This window comes from Haliotis rubra, unplaced genomic scaffold (assembly GCF_003918875.1).
Source record: "Haliotis rubra isolate DU_JTF1 unplaced genomic scaffold, ASM391887v1 Scf155, whole genome shotgun sequence".
Lineage (NCBI taxonomy): Eukaryota > Metazoa > Mollusca > Gastropoda > Lepetellida > Haliotidae > Haliotis > Haliotis rubra.
This window is the reverse complement of record NW_025765503.1, coordinates 162,161-179,084: the sequence shown is the minus strand read 5'-3', so window position 1 is coordinate 179,084 and position 16,924 is coordinate 162,161. Positions and strand designations below refer to the sequence as shown.

At 40.7% G+C, this 16,924-nt stretch overlaps 1 protein-coding gene across 1 annotated transcript in view; it reads left to right on the top strand.

Annotated features, from left to right (window-relative positions):
• LOC124270790 (sorting nexin-25-like) overlaps positions 1 to 16,924 on the top strand; it is a 43,560-nt gene that overhangs the window by 3,144 nt on the left and 23,492 nt on the right. Inside the window, 16 exon segments of the mRNA XM_046705830.1 lie at positions 441 to 572; positions 1,786 to 1,970; positions 3,037 to 3,229; positions 3,382 to 3,455; positions 5,429 to 5,443; positions 7,920 to 7,996; positions 9,121 to 9,243; positions 9,758 to 9,849; positions 10,834 to 10,873; positions 11,303 to 11,422; positions 12,570 to 12,650; positions 12,652 to 12,724; positions 13,904 to 14,073; positions 15,679 to 15,819; positions 16,651 to 16,785; positions 16,787 to 16,813. Coding sequence (XP_046561786.1) covers positions 441 to 572; positions 1,786 to 1,970; positions 3,037 to 3,229; positions 3,382 to 3,455; positions 5,429 to 5,443; positions 7,920 to 7,996; positions 9,121 to 9,243; positions 9,758 to 9,849; positions 10,834 to 10,873; positions 11,303 to 11,422; positions 12,570 to 12,650; positions 12,652 to 12,724; positions 13,904 to 14,073; positions 15,679 to 15,819; positions 16,651 to 16,785; positions 16,787 to 16,813 — 1,678 coding nt within the window.

Here is a 16,924-nt window from a genome sequence, read left to right as displayed (position 1 = left end):
GGATGGGTGAGTTGAATGAGAGTGTGTGTGTGTGTGAGTGAGTGAAAGGTGAATGAGTGAGTGGGAGGGAGGGAGCCAATGATCTAAGACTCTAGGCAATCTAAAGAAACTATTTAGTTTCTTATGAAACTAAGATTATGTTGTCGTGTTTTTGTCTCCATTTGATAACCATATTTGTGGGATATTATCATTGTCATATAAAAAACCTGAATTAATAATCTGATCCTAATCGGGCCGGGGGTAGCCTCTTGGTTCAGGTGTCCACTTGTCACGCCGAAGACCCGGGTTCGATTCCCCACATGGGCTCAATGTGTGAATATTTGTATGTTAGCCTTGAGAAAATATAAGAAATAATTGTATAAGAAGCAATTTAGTTGATATAAGTCTGTTCTCGAGGTATAACAGTATACATGAAGTTTTCTGGAATGTTATTTCACCAGATGTGACATGTGGCTAATGGTGGAGGAGCTTGGATCCCGCCTCTCCCGGGTCGACTTTGTGAAGGTCATCACACAGGAGGTCATTGACCTGCTCCACAATCACTACAGGGACATTAGATTAGCATGCAGAAAGTAAGATCACTGTCATAATCATCATGTGTCCGATGTCCAGTAAAATGTTTGTGCAATCTTATTTAATAATATGTGTTTACTCCAAAAAGGCTTGTTTATGTTCAAGTCAATGATAGGGGTGACATTGATTGGAAAATTTAGTTTAAATGTATTAACCCAAGCATATCATGATTTATTGATGTATCAATTTATTGTAAGATGAATTTTTCTGTGCATGTATGGATTAAAAACACCCCATGTAGACATGCAGTTGTTAGTTTAATGCTGAGGGATGAGTGAAAGGCTTGTTTCTTGTGTTGTTGTTTCTTGTAGGAAATGGAAGTACATTTCCTTTGAAATATAATTATGATTATCATGGCATGTAACAAGCTGCAAGTCCCCTCCATCTACAGTGAAACCTGTCTAAACCGGCACCCCCATGGGACCGAAATTAAAATACAGTTTAGACAGGGTGCCGGATTAGACACTGACGATGATTTTCCAACATGGCTGCCATTTACACTTGTCAATGCTTAGAGCATTTGATTCACCGCGCAATCACTACTTCCTGATTATCTAGCGTGCCAAGAGGATTAATTAGTGTATTGGATTATGGGTCTTGATTGGACTGCTCAAACCCATGCCGGTTTAGACAGTGTTAATTACAGTTAAAATTGCTTGTTGGGTCCGGAAAGTCGTGCTGGAATACGGAATAGACAGGTGCCGGATTAGACAATGTTTTAATCATCATAATGTCGTTGTAAAATGGCGGGACCAAAATTTTATGCCGGTTTTGACAGTGTGCCGGATGAGAGAGGGCCGTTGTTGGCAGGTTTCACTGTAGTTACATATTTGAGATGTTTTGAACATGACAGGGTGGTCTCCAATGTCACATGTGCAGGACCTATTTTTACTCTGATCATTATGTCAGTGTGTATTTAAATTGAAAGTCCTGAAACATGGCATCTTCAAGCGATGGTTAACTGTGTAGATGCACCCCTTGGCTTGCCAGAAACGTATGACTGTGGGTTCGAATCCCGGTTTACTCTGAATATGTTTCTGAGCAAATACTTGTTTTCATGGGTTTCTCCAAAGTGGAACACAAGGAGACCTGCATCACTTTGGTCTTTGTCTAACATTCAGAGATATGACTGGGATACTTTTAGAATGAAATTCCTGAAATGGTTCAAGCAATATGGCAACTCTAAGTTGTGGAATTGTTTTACTGTTCCAGGGATGTTGTTGACAAGACAGAGAAAGCGCCGACATTTGTACTGCACCCTTGGTTACGAGATGAGGAGTCTGAGAGGAACTACTTACGGAAGTTGTGTGATGTCCTGCTGATCTGTCTCCTGCCGCCATGTTATAACCGCTGCCACAGTATCAGGCATCTACTGAGGGAAATAGTCACTGCTACCGGTAATGTTGCCATGGTTACATCTCTATAATATAACATGGGTAGCCAGTTGTCTAAGGCATCATGATTTATAATGGAGTTGCTTCCCTTGCCTTGCCAGAAACCTGTGATTGTGGGTTCAAATCCCGGTTTGCTCTGAACATGTTTCTGAGCACCATACTTATGCTCATGGGTTTCTCCGAAGTGGAAAAAACTGAGAGCTGCATCACTTTGGCCTTTCGTTCAACATTGTTTTTTGTTTGTTATTTAACGCTGCACTCAGTAATATGCCAGCTATGTGGCGGAGGTCTGTAAATAATCGAGTCTGGACCAGACAATCAGTGATCAACATCATGATCATCGATCTATACAACTGGGCTACGATGACATGAGACCAAAGGCAGCACTCAGCACGCAGCATTTTCTACTTCCGTTTAATAGTTTAATAGGTGACACCCTGTGATATGACTGGAATAACTTTGTGATAAACTTGGAATACTTTTGTGATATGACTGGAATACTTTTGTGGTTTGACTGGAATACTTTTGTGGTATGACTGGAATACTTTTGTGGAATACTTTTGTGGTATGACTGGAATACTTTTGTGGAATACTTTTGTGGTATGACTGGAATACATTTGTGATGTAACTGGAATACTTTCAAAAGTGGCATTGAACTCAGCTCAACTCAGCGATGCTCTGCACTCACTCACACTCGTTCACTCAGCTCAACTCGGCGACGCTCTGTACTTCACTCACTCAGGTCAACCACTCGGTGACACTCTGCATTCACTCACTCACTCAACCACTCACTCAGCTCACTCGCTCAACTCACTCACTCATTCAGCTTAACTTGGCGAAGCTCTGCACTCACTCACTCACTCACTCACTGTATATCGTAATGTGATCGTAAGACGGGACAGGGGCTACAGATGAGTGGATAAAGTCCCGACTGCCCTCTCCATGCTACTACAGCTGCTGCGACAGAATCAAACATTTATTGAAGGTGATAGTCATCACTGACAAAAAATGCATTTTCATGACGATATCTGATGCCAAGTCCTGTATTGAGCTCCCTGCTTCATTTCAGCGCTGAAGCCAATGGTGGACTTGATATGTGATCCAGACTACATCAACCTGAAACTACTGAGCTACCTGGAGTACCGAGAGAAGCTGTCCGAGGACACGCGCCGCACGCCGCAATACACCTACGCCGCGACATACGAGGATTTCGTGAAGAAGATAGAGATGTGTGTAGACATTGAACACCTGAAACAAATGAGGTGGGTGGAGATACCAGTGTTCAATTAAAACAAGAATTTAAAGTATTTTAACCATTAAAATTTTCTGAACTGCTGCTAATTTGAAGATCTCACAAATGCTTTGCAAGAATCATTTTGAGAATCTTTCAGAAACATGTTTGCTTCTGTTGCAGATACAACATAATTTCTGAGATAATGCATTCCACTACTATCAACAATTTGAAGAAAGCTCAAGGAATCAAGACAGGTGGGTTTAATAAGTAATAGCTGAGATATAATGAACACAAAATGTATATGTAGGAAACCTCTTTATGTGATTGAGGTACAGAAGATGAATATATCTCGTGTGTTCTACTTTTGATGCATTTTCATAGAATATTTACCAAAGACATGTACATGCATCACTAATGTAGGTATGCATACATTTTATGTAATAAGTTTGAGAAATGATCCTCAGCAAATCTTAAAGTATTTGTTAAACAGTGTTTAATATTATGTATATTGCCTCTACTAAAGTGTTACTTGTATGTGAGCCAAACCATTGTGGTAGGGGTAGCCTAGTGGTTAAAGCATTCGCTCGTCACGCCTAAGGCCCGAGTTCGACTCCCCACATGGGTACAGTGTGTGAAGCCCATGTCTGGTGTCCCCCCCGTAATATTGCTGAATATTGCTAAAAGCGGCGTAAAACCCAACTCACTCACAAAGTTACGTCTTTATTCATGGGCTGCTTTTAAATTATGTTGAGGATGTTGTTTTGTTAGTACATTTGTATTTCACACAAAGATGTATTGCTACTCAAAGTGATGTGAAATATGTTGAATTCTTTCGAATATAATTTTTCAGTTTTGTTTGTAGTTACTTCTTCAAAATTTATCTATAATCGATGGATGTTTAGTTAAGTAATATTGATCTCTATAATCTCTTTTGATGGCCCTCTAATCCCAGTAACAGGCTGAGCTATAAACTCAGTCAATCTATTTTCACAATGTCATATATTACTCTCTGTGATGTCACAAACAATGGAGGGCGACTTAAATTACTTGCAGCAGTTTGTTGATATCACTGTGTTTCTGTACGACACTTTACACACAACAAACTACAATCTAATGACTGTCATAAACTGCATGAAGCACATTGACAAATATTTGCACCAATATCCTCCTTACCCCTTTGATTAATTTTATTTCAACATTAGAAGTTTTGTAGTTTATCATGCTGATTCAATTTCATTCAGTGTCTGTCATTTTATTTACACTGCACCTGTCCTAAACAGAACTCACAGTAACTGTAGCAGTACAGAGGAATGGAGAGGCTGTGTGTGACAGTTCAATCAAAAACAGATATATGCTAGTGACAGGCCTGTAGAGATGTTACCTTGACTTTAATGACACGCCTGTTTGTTAAATTGTCCAGTTCGAGAAGTATGATGGCTGAAGATATATGGAAATGAGAAAATAATTGTGATTTAGATTACATCGACCTTGAAATTATTTTATTGTTGTTGACAATTATGTTTCATACATAAGAGACTTATAGAAAGAAAGTGTATTGATAGAAATGGGTTGGCTTCCAAGTTAGTGACTTTCTGATAATCTGCTGATTCACGTAAAATACACAAAATAAATAACTGGTTACCTATTTGGTTGAATTGTTTGTGTACAAATAGGATGAAAACTTTTAAAAACAATTTTATAACAACACTGTAATTACTAAATGTATCCATTTCAGCTTGTGTGTAAGGATTTATTTGTGGATCTTTGTTTACTGATAGAGTGCAAACCTTATTTAAACATAAACTCTTCTAAAGTAAGTAAAGCGTTAAATATGTCACTATGCCAGATACCTGATACCTCTTGGAAGATGAAGGGAGGTAATCCTGCATACTTCATTTACTGTATACTGCTAAGTGGCAGGCTTGGTAACATTAAGTACCATCTTTAACAGTGTTTTGCTATGACATGTCTGAGTATTGAACTTTTGACCCTGTGCCCCTGGGCACATGCTGTTTAGACAATATCATGAAGGCAGTCTGATTAATTTAGAGATATGAGAAAGCCTTGTTGGTTTCACATTTCCTAGAAACAGAGACATGTAGTTAGGCTTGTGCACAATGGTAAAGGGTACACATAGCATGGCATCCTTACGTTACTTGTTTGTGTGCTGTGATGTTACTTCAGGTTGCTATTGTTGTTACTGTGCATGCATTGTTACTTGTTTTAGCAGCCAAGGTGCATGGTAAGTGAGGTAGAAACGCTTGCAGTCATATCTAACATGGCAGTAGATAATGCAGTCCTATGGTGGTTGTCTCTATCATGTCTTTATAACCTTTATAACATCTCAGGGTCATGTTCCACCAAGCAATCTTAGCGCTGTGATCGTGGTGGGGTAGCCTGGTGGTTAAAGCGTTCGCTCATCACGCCGAAAAACCTGGATTCGATTCCCCACATGGGTACAATGTTTGAAGCCCATTTCTGGTGTCCCATGTCGTGATATTGCTGGAATATTGCTAAAAGTGGCGTAAAACCTCACTCACTCACTGTGTTAAAGTTAGTTATGATCACCTTAGTGTTAAGATAGCTTTGCAGAACCCCCCCTGCTTGAGGAGATATGGCTTTTATCATGTTCATTGTCTCAAGCTGGTGTCAGTATAGTCAAAGAAACTGAATTTTTTTGATTGTTGCCTTAATATTTTGCTTTGCACAATAACCTTACATGCTTTTTCAGATCTTCATGTTGTAAAACCAAACGATGAAATACTTGTGTCAAAAGTAACATGTCCCTTTGTTTGTTGTTGAATGTATATGTGTGCGTCATGAGATATTTCAAGTTGGGGTTGCGAGTTCACATAGCCAAATGATAACACCTTGAACCATGTGTGCAAATGTAAATTCATTCAAGAACTGACCTGTAAGATTGGCAGGAACCCATTTCAGAAAGCTATTGTAGCGCTACGACTGTTGTAAGTCTATGTTCCAGTATAGGAGGTATGGCAGTTGTAGTCAATAGCTTTGTGAACCACAGCCCAGGTCAGTCAAAATTCAAGTTTCATGCAAACATGACTTGACACATAGTTTTATTGTATGATTGACATCAAAGGGAATGTCCTACACCCATGCTACAAATATTGTGAATGTCTTCAGGACAACTAGTTACAACTGTAATCCGAATTCAGGGTCTCAAGTGTACGACAACGTCTTTCGGATTGTTGGATACACAAATATTTTATTTTTATTAATTTTAACCTCTGTTTAAATCTATAATGGTGTTTTTCTGATGTATTAATGACCTTCATAGCGATGGGTCACCTGCTCAGTGTATAGCTGTTTATATAGTCGGGTATGGTTGGTTCTCTTACCAGAGCTCCAGATAAGATTTAGCTCATGTGGGTACTGTACCCACTGTATTGTTTTGGAGTGGGTATTATGAATGTTGAGTGGGTATTTCATTTTCCGTTACCCACTGCTTTCAAATATGTGCGTATTTCAGTCATTTTACTCACCTAAGTATTATGTCATTGAGTAAGTTTACTAAGCAGGTATGTTCTGCCTTATGTCATACCTAATCAAAACCAACTTAAATATAATGGAAATGATTTCATAAAAAATCACTCATCCTATACTGACAGTACAACACTTGTCCTATACTAACAGTACAACTTGATAGCAATCGATGATTTTTATAAATATATTCCGTACGCATTTGTTTTAAACTTTTTGCGTATCTAACATTTTAAATGCGTAATTGATACGCAAGAATTATTTTTCAATGCGTAATTGGAAATTTTCTATGCGTTTTTTACCCGGATACGCAGTTTATCTGGGCCTCTGTCTTACAGTAGTTATTTATGTGTCCATGAAAGATTCTGCTTGCATGTACTGTATTATTCATCTTTGTATATCTTTGTACATCTTCCATTTACTCTGAAACATATGTCAAAGGAAATTATTTGTTTTTCCAGCAAATAGCTGTAAAATAAGCAACATTTACTCAATTACTTGCTGAAAAATATTAAGCAGATAAAGAAATACACTTTTCAAGAGCTGTAACAGGAAATTTTGCAAACATGAAATCAAACAGTTGTCTTCTCATTATCTTTATGAAACAATGAATACACAATGCCATTTTATAAAGTTTAGCATATGTTATATTTGGGATTACACTTTCTCAGTAAAGTACAGATTCTAGTACTTTTGTTAGGCTGAGTCCAGGATTTGAACCCCGACGTAATAGCCAGCACACAGAGTTGGCCATCTAACCCACTCAGCCAGCGCAATTAGTTGCCTGACTCTGAGAGCGTGGGTTCAAATCCTGGATGGGCCTCAACCTAAGAAAAGTACTAGAATTTGTTCTTTACTGAAGTCATATTCTAGCCTGATTCAAGACTGACGGTCATATTCTTGGTGTGAAACCCAATTCACTCACTCATTCACACAACTACATATGACAATAGAGAGGCAGTGTCAGACATCTAATTACTGCATTGGGACGTCAGTCATGTATCATGCAGGACAATATGTGTGTTTCATGATCCAGTGAAGTATCAGTAAAGAGGGAGGTTATGAAAGTCTTCCATGAAATATTATACCGATCAGTACCAGTTTGGGAAAGAAGGATTGGAATGATGTCTTGTAGTATTTCTTTGTGATCCTTATGAAGAAAATGGAAGGGAAGGATTTGTGGTAAAGCTCATTTCAGCTCTTCTACCTCACAGAGAAAGAGAGTTCCCCTAAAAGCACAACAAAAGGAGAGCTCCTGAAGGCCCGAAACCTCAAGAGATACATCAATCAGGTATGTCGTACTTGTACAGTGAGGTAGTATGGTTAAAGTATAGGAGAAACCACGACTACGAGGGTTTACTAGAGATTGTGAACCCAGAGAGGAGGGATGTTCCCGACTCTCTGGGTTCACAATCTCTCGTAAACCCGAGTAGGAGTGGTTTCTCCGTCTTATCAACCGTTTTTGCGTAAAATATCTTTAAAAATAATATATAACGATCGACATCAATACGCTCCAAGCGGAACAACATTGATGGGACAGCCCGCAAATGATGGAACAGCCGGTGTCATCTGGGATGCGACTGGCAGCCAACATCTTGCCTTGCACGCGCAATGCACATGCTACCTGTGTCCTGCACGTGCGCTGCCCGCAGTACCCGTCTTGTGAGGAACACACGTTTCATACTGACAAACAATCTCATTCATCACAGCGATCCTATGTAGCCTAGTGGATAAAACCGCCAAGTTAGAGAGCGAAGGGTTGCAGGTTGGAAACTAGTTATCGCTACTGTATCTTGGAAGTTTTCAATAATGTGATAATTTACGATCAGTGATGGCAAGACAAAGTTGTATCAATCGTGAATAATATCCTAGGTTAAGAAATGATCAGTGCTGGGAACCCACTTTACAATTCACGTCCTGGGGATTTACAATACACATCTCTGATAATATAGTCTAACCATATTACATACGATTTTGTAAAGACTGTCTGAGATGACCCGTTTTACGTGAGGTAGGTTGATAATACTGCTGATAGCAAGATGCCAACATTGTGACAACATTGTGACAACAGGTGACACTTGAAATGGGTTTACCACTTTGTACCCATGTGGGGAATCAAATCCTATGCCATTGGTTTAATGGATGAATGCTTCAGTCGGTCCCCAGAAACCTATGCTTGTTGTAAGACAAATTTAAAATGGAATGGTTTGTCAGTCTTTGTGCCTGTCAATCATACCCAGAAGGACTGATCTTGAGTCTGATCTTTTATTTACAGGTTGCCACCAATTATATTGTCACATTGTTAACATTCTTACATGATCTTTTGCAGTTAATTTATCCAATACATTTATGATAATGATAATTTGAAGATAGTTCTGAGATTCATATCTATCATGTGAGTTTAAATATTGACAGCTGACTGTGGCCAAGTCCCGATGTGAGAAGCGTATACAGGCCTTGGGGGGGCCAGACTACAAGTACTACAGTGGGGGAAATGGAGGAGAGAGTCTCGCTACTTCCCCCCTCCCTGGTCAGAAGGTCAGTGGCCAATTGCAGTCATCATGCTTGTTACAAGTCATTGGTCATCGTAATGATGAAACCTGATATTTCCTTATTGATGGGTACACATATTGGACATTTTCTTCAAATGGAATGGTCTTCTTTAATGTTGCAAGTGTTTCTAATTTAGTGTGTTTTTGTAAATATTTTGAATAGGTAGTGGTATTTGTGACTATACTGTACCCACTACAAGTGCCAGATTATTTGATGGACATATCAAGGGCAGCAGAGTAGGCATCAGTGCAGTGTCCAGAAAACATTTCATTTCTTCAGTCTAAATTTGGAAGCACAGAAGGTGCAGTGTTACAACTGCTAAACCCAGCACTCACCTTCAGCATATATCCCAGGATATACATATCAGGGTCTCTCAGGCAGTATTTTGTTAGTGCAGATATATTGAGACCAGTTAGAGAACAAAAACTCTAAACTTGCTCACCCAGAGATCTCCTCCATATGAAATTCATTTGACCCTTTGTGTATTTGTCTTCACAAGGTGCTGTCATTCAGTGTGATCATGGATCTGCCCCAAGCCCGGGACTACTTTATGAAGTACCTCAAGAAAGAGAGCCAGGAGTCTCTGCTTGGGTAGGTAGGTTTTGTCTGGAAGCTGTCAAGCCCTCAGGACTACTTTATGAAGTACTGTCTCTGCTGGGGTAGATGTTTGTCTGGAAGCTGTCAACTCAGGGGTAGATGTTTGTCTGGAAGCTGTCATCTCAGGGGTAGGAAGCTCAGAGGTGTTTGTCTGGAAGCTGTCTCTGCTGGGGTAGGTGTTTGTCTGAAGCCAGCTGGGGTAGGTGTTTGTCTGGAAGCTGTCTGCTGGGGTAGGTGTTTGTCTGGAAGCTGTCTCTGCTGGGGTAGGTGTTGGCTGTGTCTGGGAAGCTGTCTCTGCTGGGGTAGGTGTTTGTCTGGAAGCTGTCTCTGCTGGGGTAGGTGTTTGTCTGGAAGCTGTCAACTCAGGGGTAGATGTTTGTCTGGAAGCTGTCTCTGCTGGGGTAGGTGTTTGTCTGGAAGCTGTCTCTGCTGGGGTAGGTGTTTGTCTGGAAGCTGTCTCTGCTGGGGTAGGTGTTTGTCTGGAAGCTGTCAACTCAGGGGTAGGTGTGAGAAGCTGTCAACATTAGGGATTGGTGTTTGTCTGGAAGCTGTCTCTGCTGGGGTAGGTGTTTGTCTGGAAGCTGTCTCTGCTTGGGTAGGTGTTTGTCTGGAAGCTGTCAACTCAGGGGTAGATGTTTGTCTGGAAGCTGTCTCTGCTGGGGTAGGTGTTTGTCTGGAAGCTGTCAACTCAGGGGTAGGTGTGAGAAGCTGTCAACATTAGGGATTGGTGTTTGTCTGGAAGCTGTCTCTGCTGGGGTAGGTGTTTGTCTGGAAGCTGTCTCTGCTGGGGTAGGTGTTTGTCTGGAAGCTGTCTCTGCTGGGGTAGGTGTTTCTGGTTATATGATAGTTTCAGCTTAAAATCAAGATCATCATGATACCTTTCACCAGATTCACAGTTAAGTTTCTAATAGTTCACTCTGTGATTTAATGATACTGTTTGAATTCCAACATTATTATAATCTTAAAATGATGTTTCAGGTTTTGGAATGCAGTAGAGAAGTTGCGAGTGGCAAGTAAGGTGAGAATTATGTCCATATGTAATTATTGATCTTCACAGTAGTACACATATAGCTTCTGAAGTCCAGTGACAGGGAAAATGCACAGAAATTGTTCATGACATTTAACAATGTTTAAGTGATTAATATGCTATGTTCCAATCCAGATTCTACATGAATCCAATTAGGTTGTATTTGGACACCTTTCCCATTATTCAAGCCAACTGATGGTGAAAGTGAATAAACATTTCACCTTTTTTTGAACACATTGTCAAGGAAAAGTGAGGCAAGCAGACAATGCAAAGGGACATAACTCCATTTACTTAGCATCAGGGCTACTGTCACCATTCTAAATGCATTGAAAAGCTATATTAGGATGCAGGGTTTTTACGCCCTCAGTCTCTTGGTTGGCTCCATCACACACAGAAAATGCCTCATATCTTGTGTTACAGGACAAGCGCCACCATGTGGCCAGTGAGATCTACCAGCAGTATGTGTCCAGTAGCTCTACAGCAGTCAAGCTGGACAAGGCCACCATCAAGGGCATGGAGATATTTCTGATTGGGGACAAGGTGAGGAAATCACTGTCCATGTAGTCATGAACTGTATGTGCATTCAGGGAGCGGAAATACGTTTTCAGAGGAAATATAGGCTGCAGCATGCATCATATGTGCAGCGTATATCATAGACATATCTCTTTTATCTGTAATGGAAAATCTGATATGTAAGAGTCTGTTCTTAATTTATGGATTGGGGGGGATTTTTATGGAGAAGCATGTACAATGTGAATGACCCCCTCTAAGTGTTGGGTATTTGTTGAAATCTCACAACTGATGATTGCTTCATTACCAACGAACAATCATCGAAAAAAGATTGTTTGCGTCATTTTTCAGATTTTCCTATCCAGATTGTTATTGCAGATACCTATAACATGACGCAACTTGCCATTGTATAATGATGAATAATATATCATGAACATAATCTTCCTGGAGTCTTCAAGAAATATTCAGTCATGACTTTTCAGTTAGTGAAGTGAGTTTTCTAAGAATTAAACAAGTTTTCAGGCCCTGACAACTTCGAAGATGGGTTCCATCGTCTAGTGTTTCAAAGACTAAAACAGCAGTTCCAAAATCGTTTGTGTTCGATTATGAAAAAATGTGATCGATTGCTTGGTCGTTTGGTCACACTGACCAATCTTCAATTAATTCAATTAAACGGAACACCACTAACTCCCTCTAAAATTTATGTACAGAGTAAGTGCCCCCTCCTGCAAGTCATGTACAAAATCAATGCCCCCCCACGTCATAATTTTTAAGCATGATTTTTAAAAATGACGTATGTACAGAATTGCTTATCCCCGCCCTGCCCCTAATACATGTGTACAAAATTGATGACCCTACCTCCAAGAACAAAATGGGTGCCAAAAGCCCCACACCCCCACACCCACACCCATCACACCGACACCACAAACCCAACCCTTAAAATCATCGTCACCCCCTGCCATACATTATGAAAGGTCCCTAATCGAAAGTAGCATTAAACCCAACTCACTTATTCACTCTCACTCACTCACTCACTCACTCACTCACTCACTCACTCACTCACTCACTCACTCACTCACTCACTCACTCACTCACTCACTCACTCACTCACTCACTCACTCACTCACTCACTCACTCACTCACTCACTCACTCACTGTTTGTGTCACCACTCTACAGGGTCCGGAGTCATTCTACGAAGCGCAGAAGCAGCTGTATGGTATCATGGAGGAGAAGTACTACCCCTCCTTCATCGTCAGCTGACATCTACCACCAATGTATCTCCTCGCTGGAGGAGGAGGACAACCTCGATCCACTCGCTATGTCCTCCAAAGGTCAGCCTTGTGTATGGATGGTTACACTAGATCATTAGGATACCTGTGATGGTATATTTTTCAGATTCTCCTATCCAGGTAGTATTACAGGTTAGATAACATGATGCAACTTGCTACTTTAAAGTGATGACTTATATATCAGAACATAAACTGAGTCTTCAAAAATATTCAGTCATGGCTTTTCAGTTAACATTTTCATACAACTGAGCAATTGTCAAATATCATCTAAAAATGAGGTAAAAATGATTATGTGAATGATCACCGATTGTTTGGTCGCTTTGGTCACTTCAATCTTCTCGATAATTTCAATTAATTAAGACCACTAATGGTTACACTAGATCATTAGAGATGGTACATCTTCCTGGTGTAGTGTTTTAGACACATATCAACAATATTCCAGAAGTATGAAAACAGATTGAAATAGATTTGTAACATTATATAATGACAACTATCCACATTCAGGTTGATTATGTGAACATCCACTTCATTGTGTTACTTGAACATTTTTACATTATGTACTGAAAAAGTCTGATATTGACTATATTTGGTGAGCCCCTTCCTCTTATCCCCATGAGCCCTCTGACACCTCCACCCTGCACCTCTTTCCAGTAATATATTTATTTCTGTGATTAAAATTCTAGGGCAGAATCAGTACTCACCTTCTAATGCTGGTCAGAACTAACTAATGGCAATAACTGACCTGGCCATGTACAGTGAGTGAGTGAGTTTAGTTTTATGCCGCACTCAGCAATATTCCAGCTATATGGCGGCGGTCTGTAAATAATCGAGTCTGGACCAGACAATCCAGGGATCAACAGCATGAACATCAATCTACGCAATTGGGATACGATGACATGTGTCAACCCAGTCAGCGAGCCTGACCACATGATCCCATTAGTCGCCTCTTACGACAAGCATGGGCTACTGAAGATCAATTCTAACCTGAATCTTCACGGGTCCATGTACAGTGAGTTACCTGGCCATCATTATACCCACTGTTGCTCATGCAGTCAGTCACTGGTTTGCCTGGTTCAGACCTGATCTGTTACAGGATACAGTCATACAGTTGGGATATGTCTGACTATGGTGAGGAGGAATATGGTTTGCTATTATAAAGGTCTGATTAAACATTGGATAGGTGCCATAGTGAACCTGACTTTCAATACTGGTTTGTGCCAGATGAGCTGTTTCTGGAGTCGAAGGATGACATCGATCCTAGTGAAGGTCCCGCCATGTTTGCTGATGAATCTTACCATGCTCAGCAGAAGATGCAGCAGTTGGATGAAAAACTGGCCAATAAAACACAGGCTCTGCAGGCGATCAAGAGTTCCCAGAAGCCTGATGAGAAAGTGAGTATTGGTCAATAAAACACAGGCTCTGCAGGTGATCAAGAGCTTTCAGAATACCAGTGTGAAATAAGCACTGGCCAATAAAAGATTCAGTGTCCAGGCTCTCCAGAGCTCTCAGAAGCCATATAAAACACATGTTCTTCAATATCAAGAACTGTCAGAACATGAAACATATGGTCTATAAATCATTTTTGGTATGATGATCCTTGACAGTGAGACAAACATATGCTGCTGGTGCAACTACACCTTCGCCCAATTTCTTAATTGAATAACTGTGTTATCTGCCACAGTTCAATATACACAGCAATGACAAGTGATTGGTCAAGTGGTCATACAGTGTAGTTATTAGACATCCTCTCTGATGTCTGTGTGATCAAGTGGTCATACAGTGTAGTTATTAGATATCCTCTCCGATGACTGTGTGATCAAGTGGTCATACAGTGTAGTTATTAGACATCCTCTCCGATGACTGTGTGATCAAGTGGTCATACAGTGTAGTTATTAGACATCCTCTCCGATGACTGTGTGATCATGTGGTCATACAGTGTAGTTATTGAGACATCCTCTCCGATGTCTGTGTGATCATGTGGTCATACAGTGTAGTTATGAGACATCCTCTCCGATGTCTGTGTGATCAAGTGGTCATACAGTGTAGTTATTAGACATCCTCTCCGATGACTGTGTGATCAAGTGGTCATACAGTGTAGTTATTAGACATCCTCTCCGATGTCTGTGTGATCAAGTGGTCATACAGTGTAGTTATTAGACATCCTCTCCGATGTCTGTGTGATCAAGTGGTCATACAGTGTAGTTATTAGACATCCTCTCCGATGACTGTGTGATCATGTGGTCATACAGTGTAGTTATTAGACATCCTCTCCGATGACTGTGTGATCAAGTGGTCATACAGTGTAGTTATTAGACATCCTCTCCGATGTGTGTGTCATGTGGTCATACAGTGATAACATCCTCTCCGATGACTGTGTGATCAAGTGGTCATACAGTGTAGTTATTAGACATCCTCTCCGATGACTGTGTGATCAAGTGGTCATACAGTGTAGTTATTAGACATCCTCTCCGATGACTGTGTGATAAAGTGGTCATACAGTGTAGTTATTAGACATCCTCTCCGTTGACTGTGTGATCAAGTGGTCATACAGTGTAGTTATTAGATATCCTCTCCGATGACTGTGTGATCATAATAATAATAATAATGTGTCCATTTATATAGCGCCAAACTCCACACTAGGTATGCTCATAGTGCTAACAATCAAGGCCATTATTACCCTGGATAACCCAAGCTGCCTGTTAGGCGCTAGAAGGTTATAGTCATATGACTTTTTTCCACCGGGTACCCATTTTCCTGCTGGGTGAACAGAGGCAATTTTGAACAAACTCACTTGCCTAAGGTGAGACCACATGTATCACATGTGCTTCGTTGTGGGGCAGGACTCAAGTCCTAGAAACTCTCAGGAGTCAAGCTGCCAAACACGGTCACCCATCCAAGATCTCTCCGAGCTCGACGCTGCTTAACTTCACCGTTTTGTGACCTGAGCTTTAAGCACAGGACCACGCGCCACCACAATCATGACCTGTATGTTCCAGACGAAGAAGGTGGAGGATGAAATGGACCAGGAGATCGTGAAGATCCAGGAGGAGAAACGCAAGCTGGAGGCTCACATCTCCCGCACAGAGCTGTGGATCAACCACCAGGGAACCTGGATGGCACAGGTCCACGACGCTGAGGTACGCCACCCATGTATTGCTTTAATTTGTTGTTTGTAACTGACAGTGAGTATCTTTTGTCCTTTAATCAGGTCTTGATGTCAGTATCATTAGATCTTAGTGCAACAACTAAAGAATCTTTGGACATGCCATTACAGGTTGCTTCAGAACAACATGTCATTAATCAATCAGAGTGTCGCTGACTTGATTGATAAAGTGACAGTCAGTATGTGAAAAGGTTAACACAATGTATTCATTGACAGTTACTTCCATGGGAATTACTGTTATACTATCCATAGGTTTCTTTAGTTCTGTCATGAGTCATGAAACTAGAGCCATGAAACTCATGAAAGCTTCTTTCCGACTGGCTAGAGTAAACTTCTTGTTTATCATTTCAGGTGTCTGTCAACATTCATGAAATGTCATTCTGATGTGATGTCAAATGGGATGTCCTCAGATATTTACGTTAATATTTATAGGAAAATATTTGAAGACTAACATGGATATTATGTGAATACATATCCTTCATAATATCACCTCATTTCTGACATATCAGCCACCTGGCCAAGACTCAGTTTATTTGCATTGTGGGTTTAGAATAGGTTAGAATAGGTTCCAAGCAACCAATGCCAACAAGAGGTGTCCAAATCAATCTGTGACTTGGTCGATCATGTAACATGGTACCAAAGTAGTACATATACCTGTTTTTTCTGTACCCGACTCGAATATTTACAAGACACTATTTACTAGCTGGAATATTGCTGCATGTGGCACTAAACTATTGTACGGTCTAGCTGTGATATTGCTGAATGCGTTGTGAAGCTACTTCCACTTTCGCTCCCTCTTTCTCAGGCATCTCAGTCAGGTACAGATCGCCTGGCTCCGTCATTCATCCTCGTCATCTACCTACGGGGGTCACTGCCAGGGGCCCAGGAGCTGCAGAACAGCTCACAAGGCTGGGTGGTATCTCGGAGTCTGGATGACTTCTAACCCCCTGCATGAGAAGCTGGTTCAGGTAGGAGGGCTTTACCTGACAGTAATATGTATGATGTACTGAGGTCTACGCCCTGCATGAGAAGCTGGTTCAGGTAGGAGGGCTTTACCTGACAGAAATATGTATGATGTA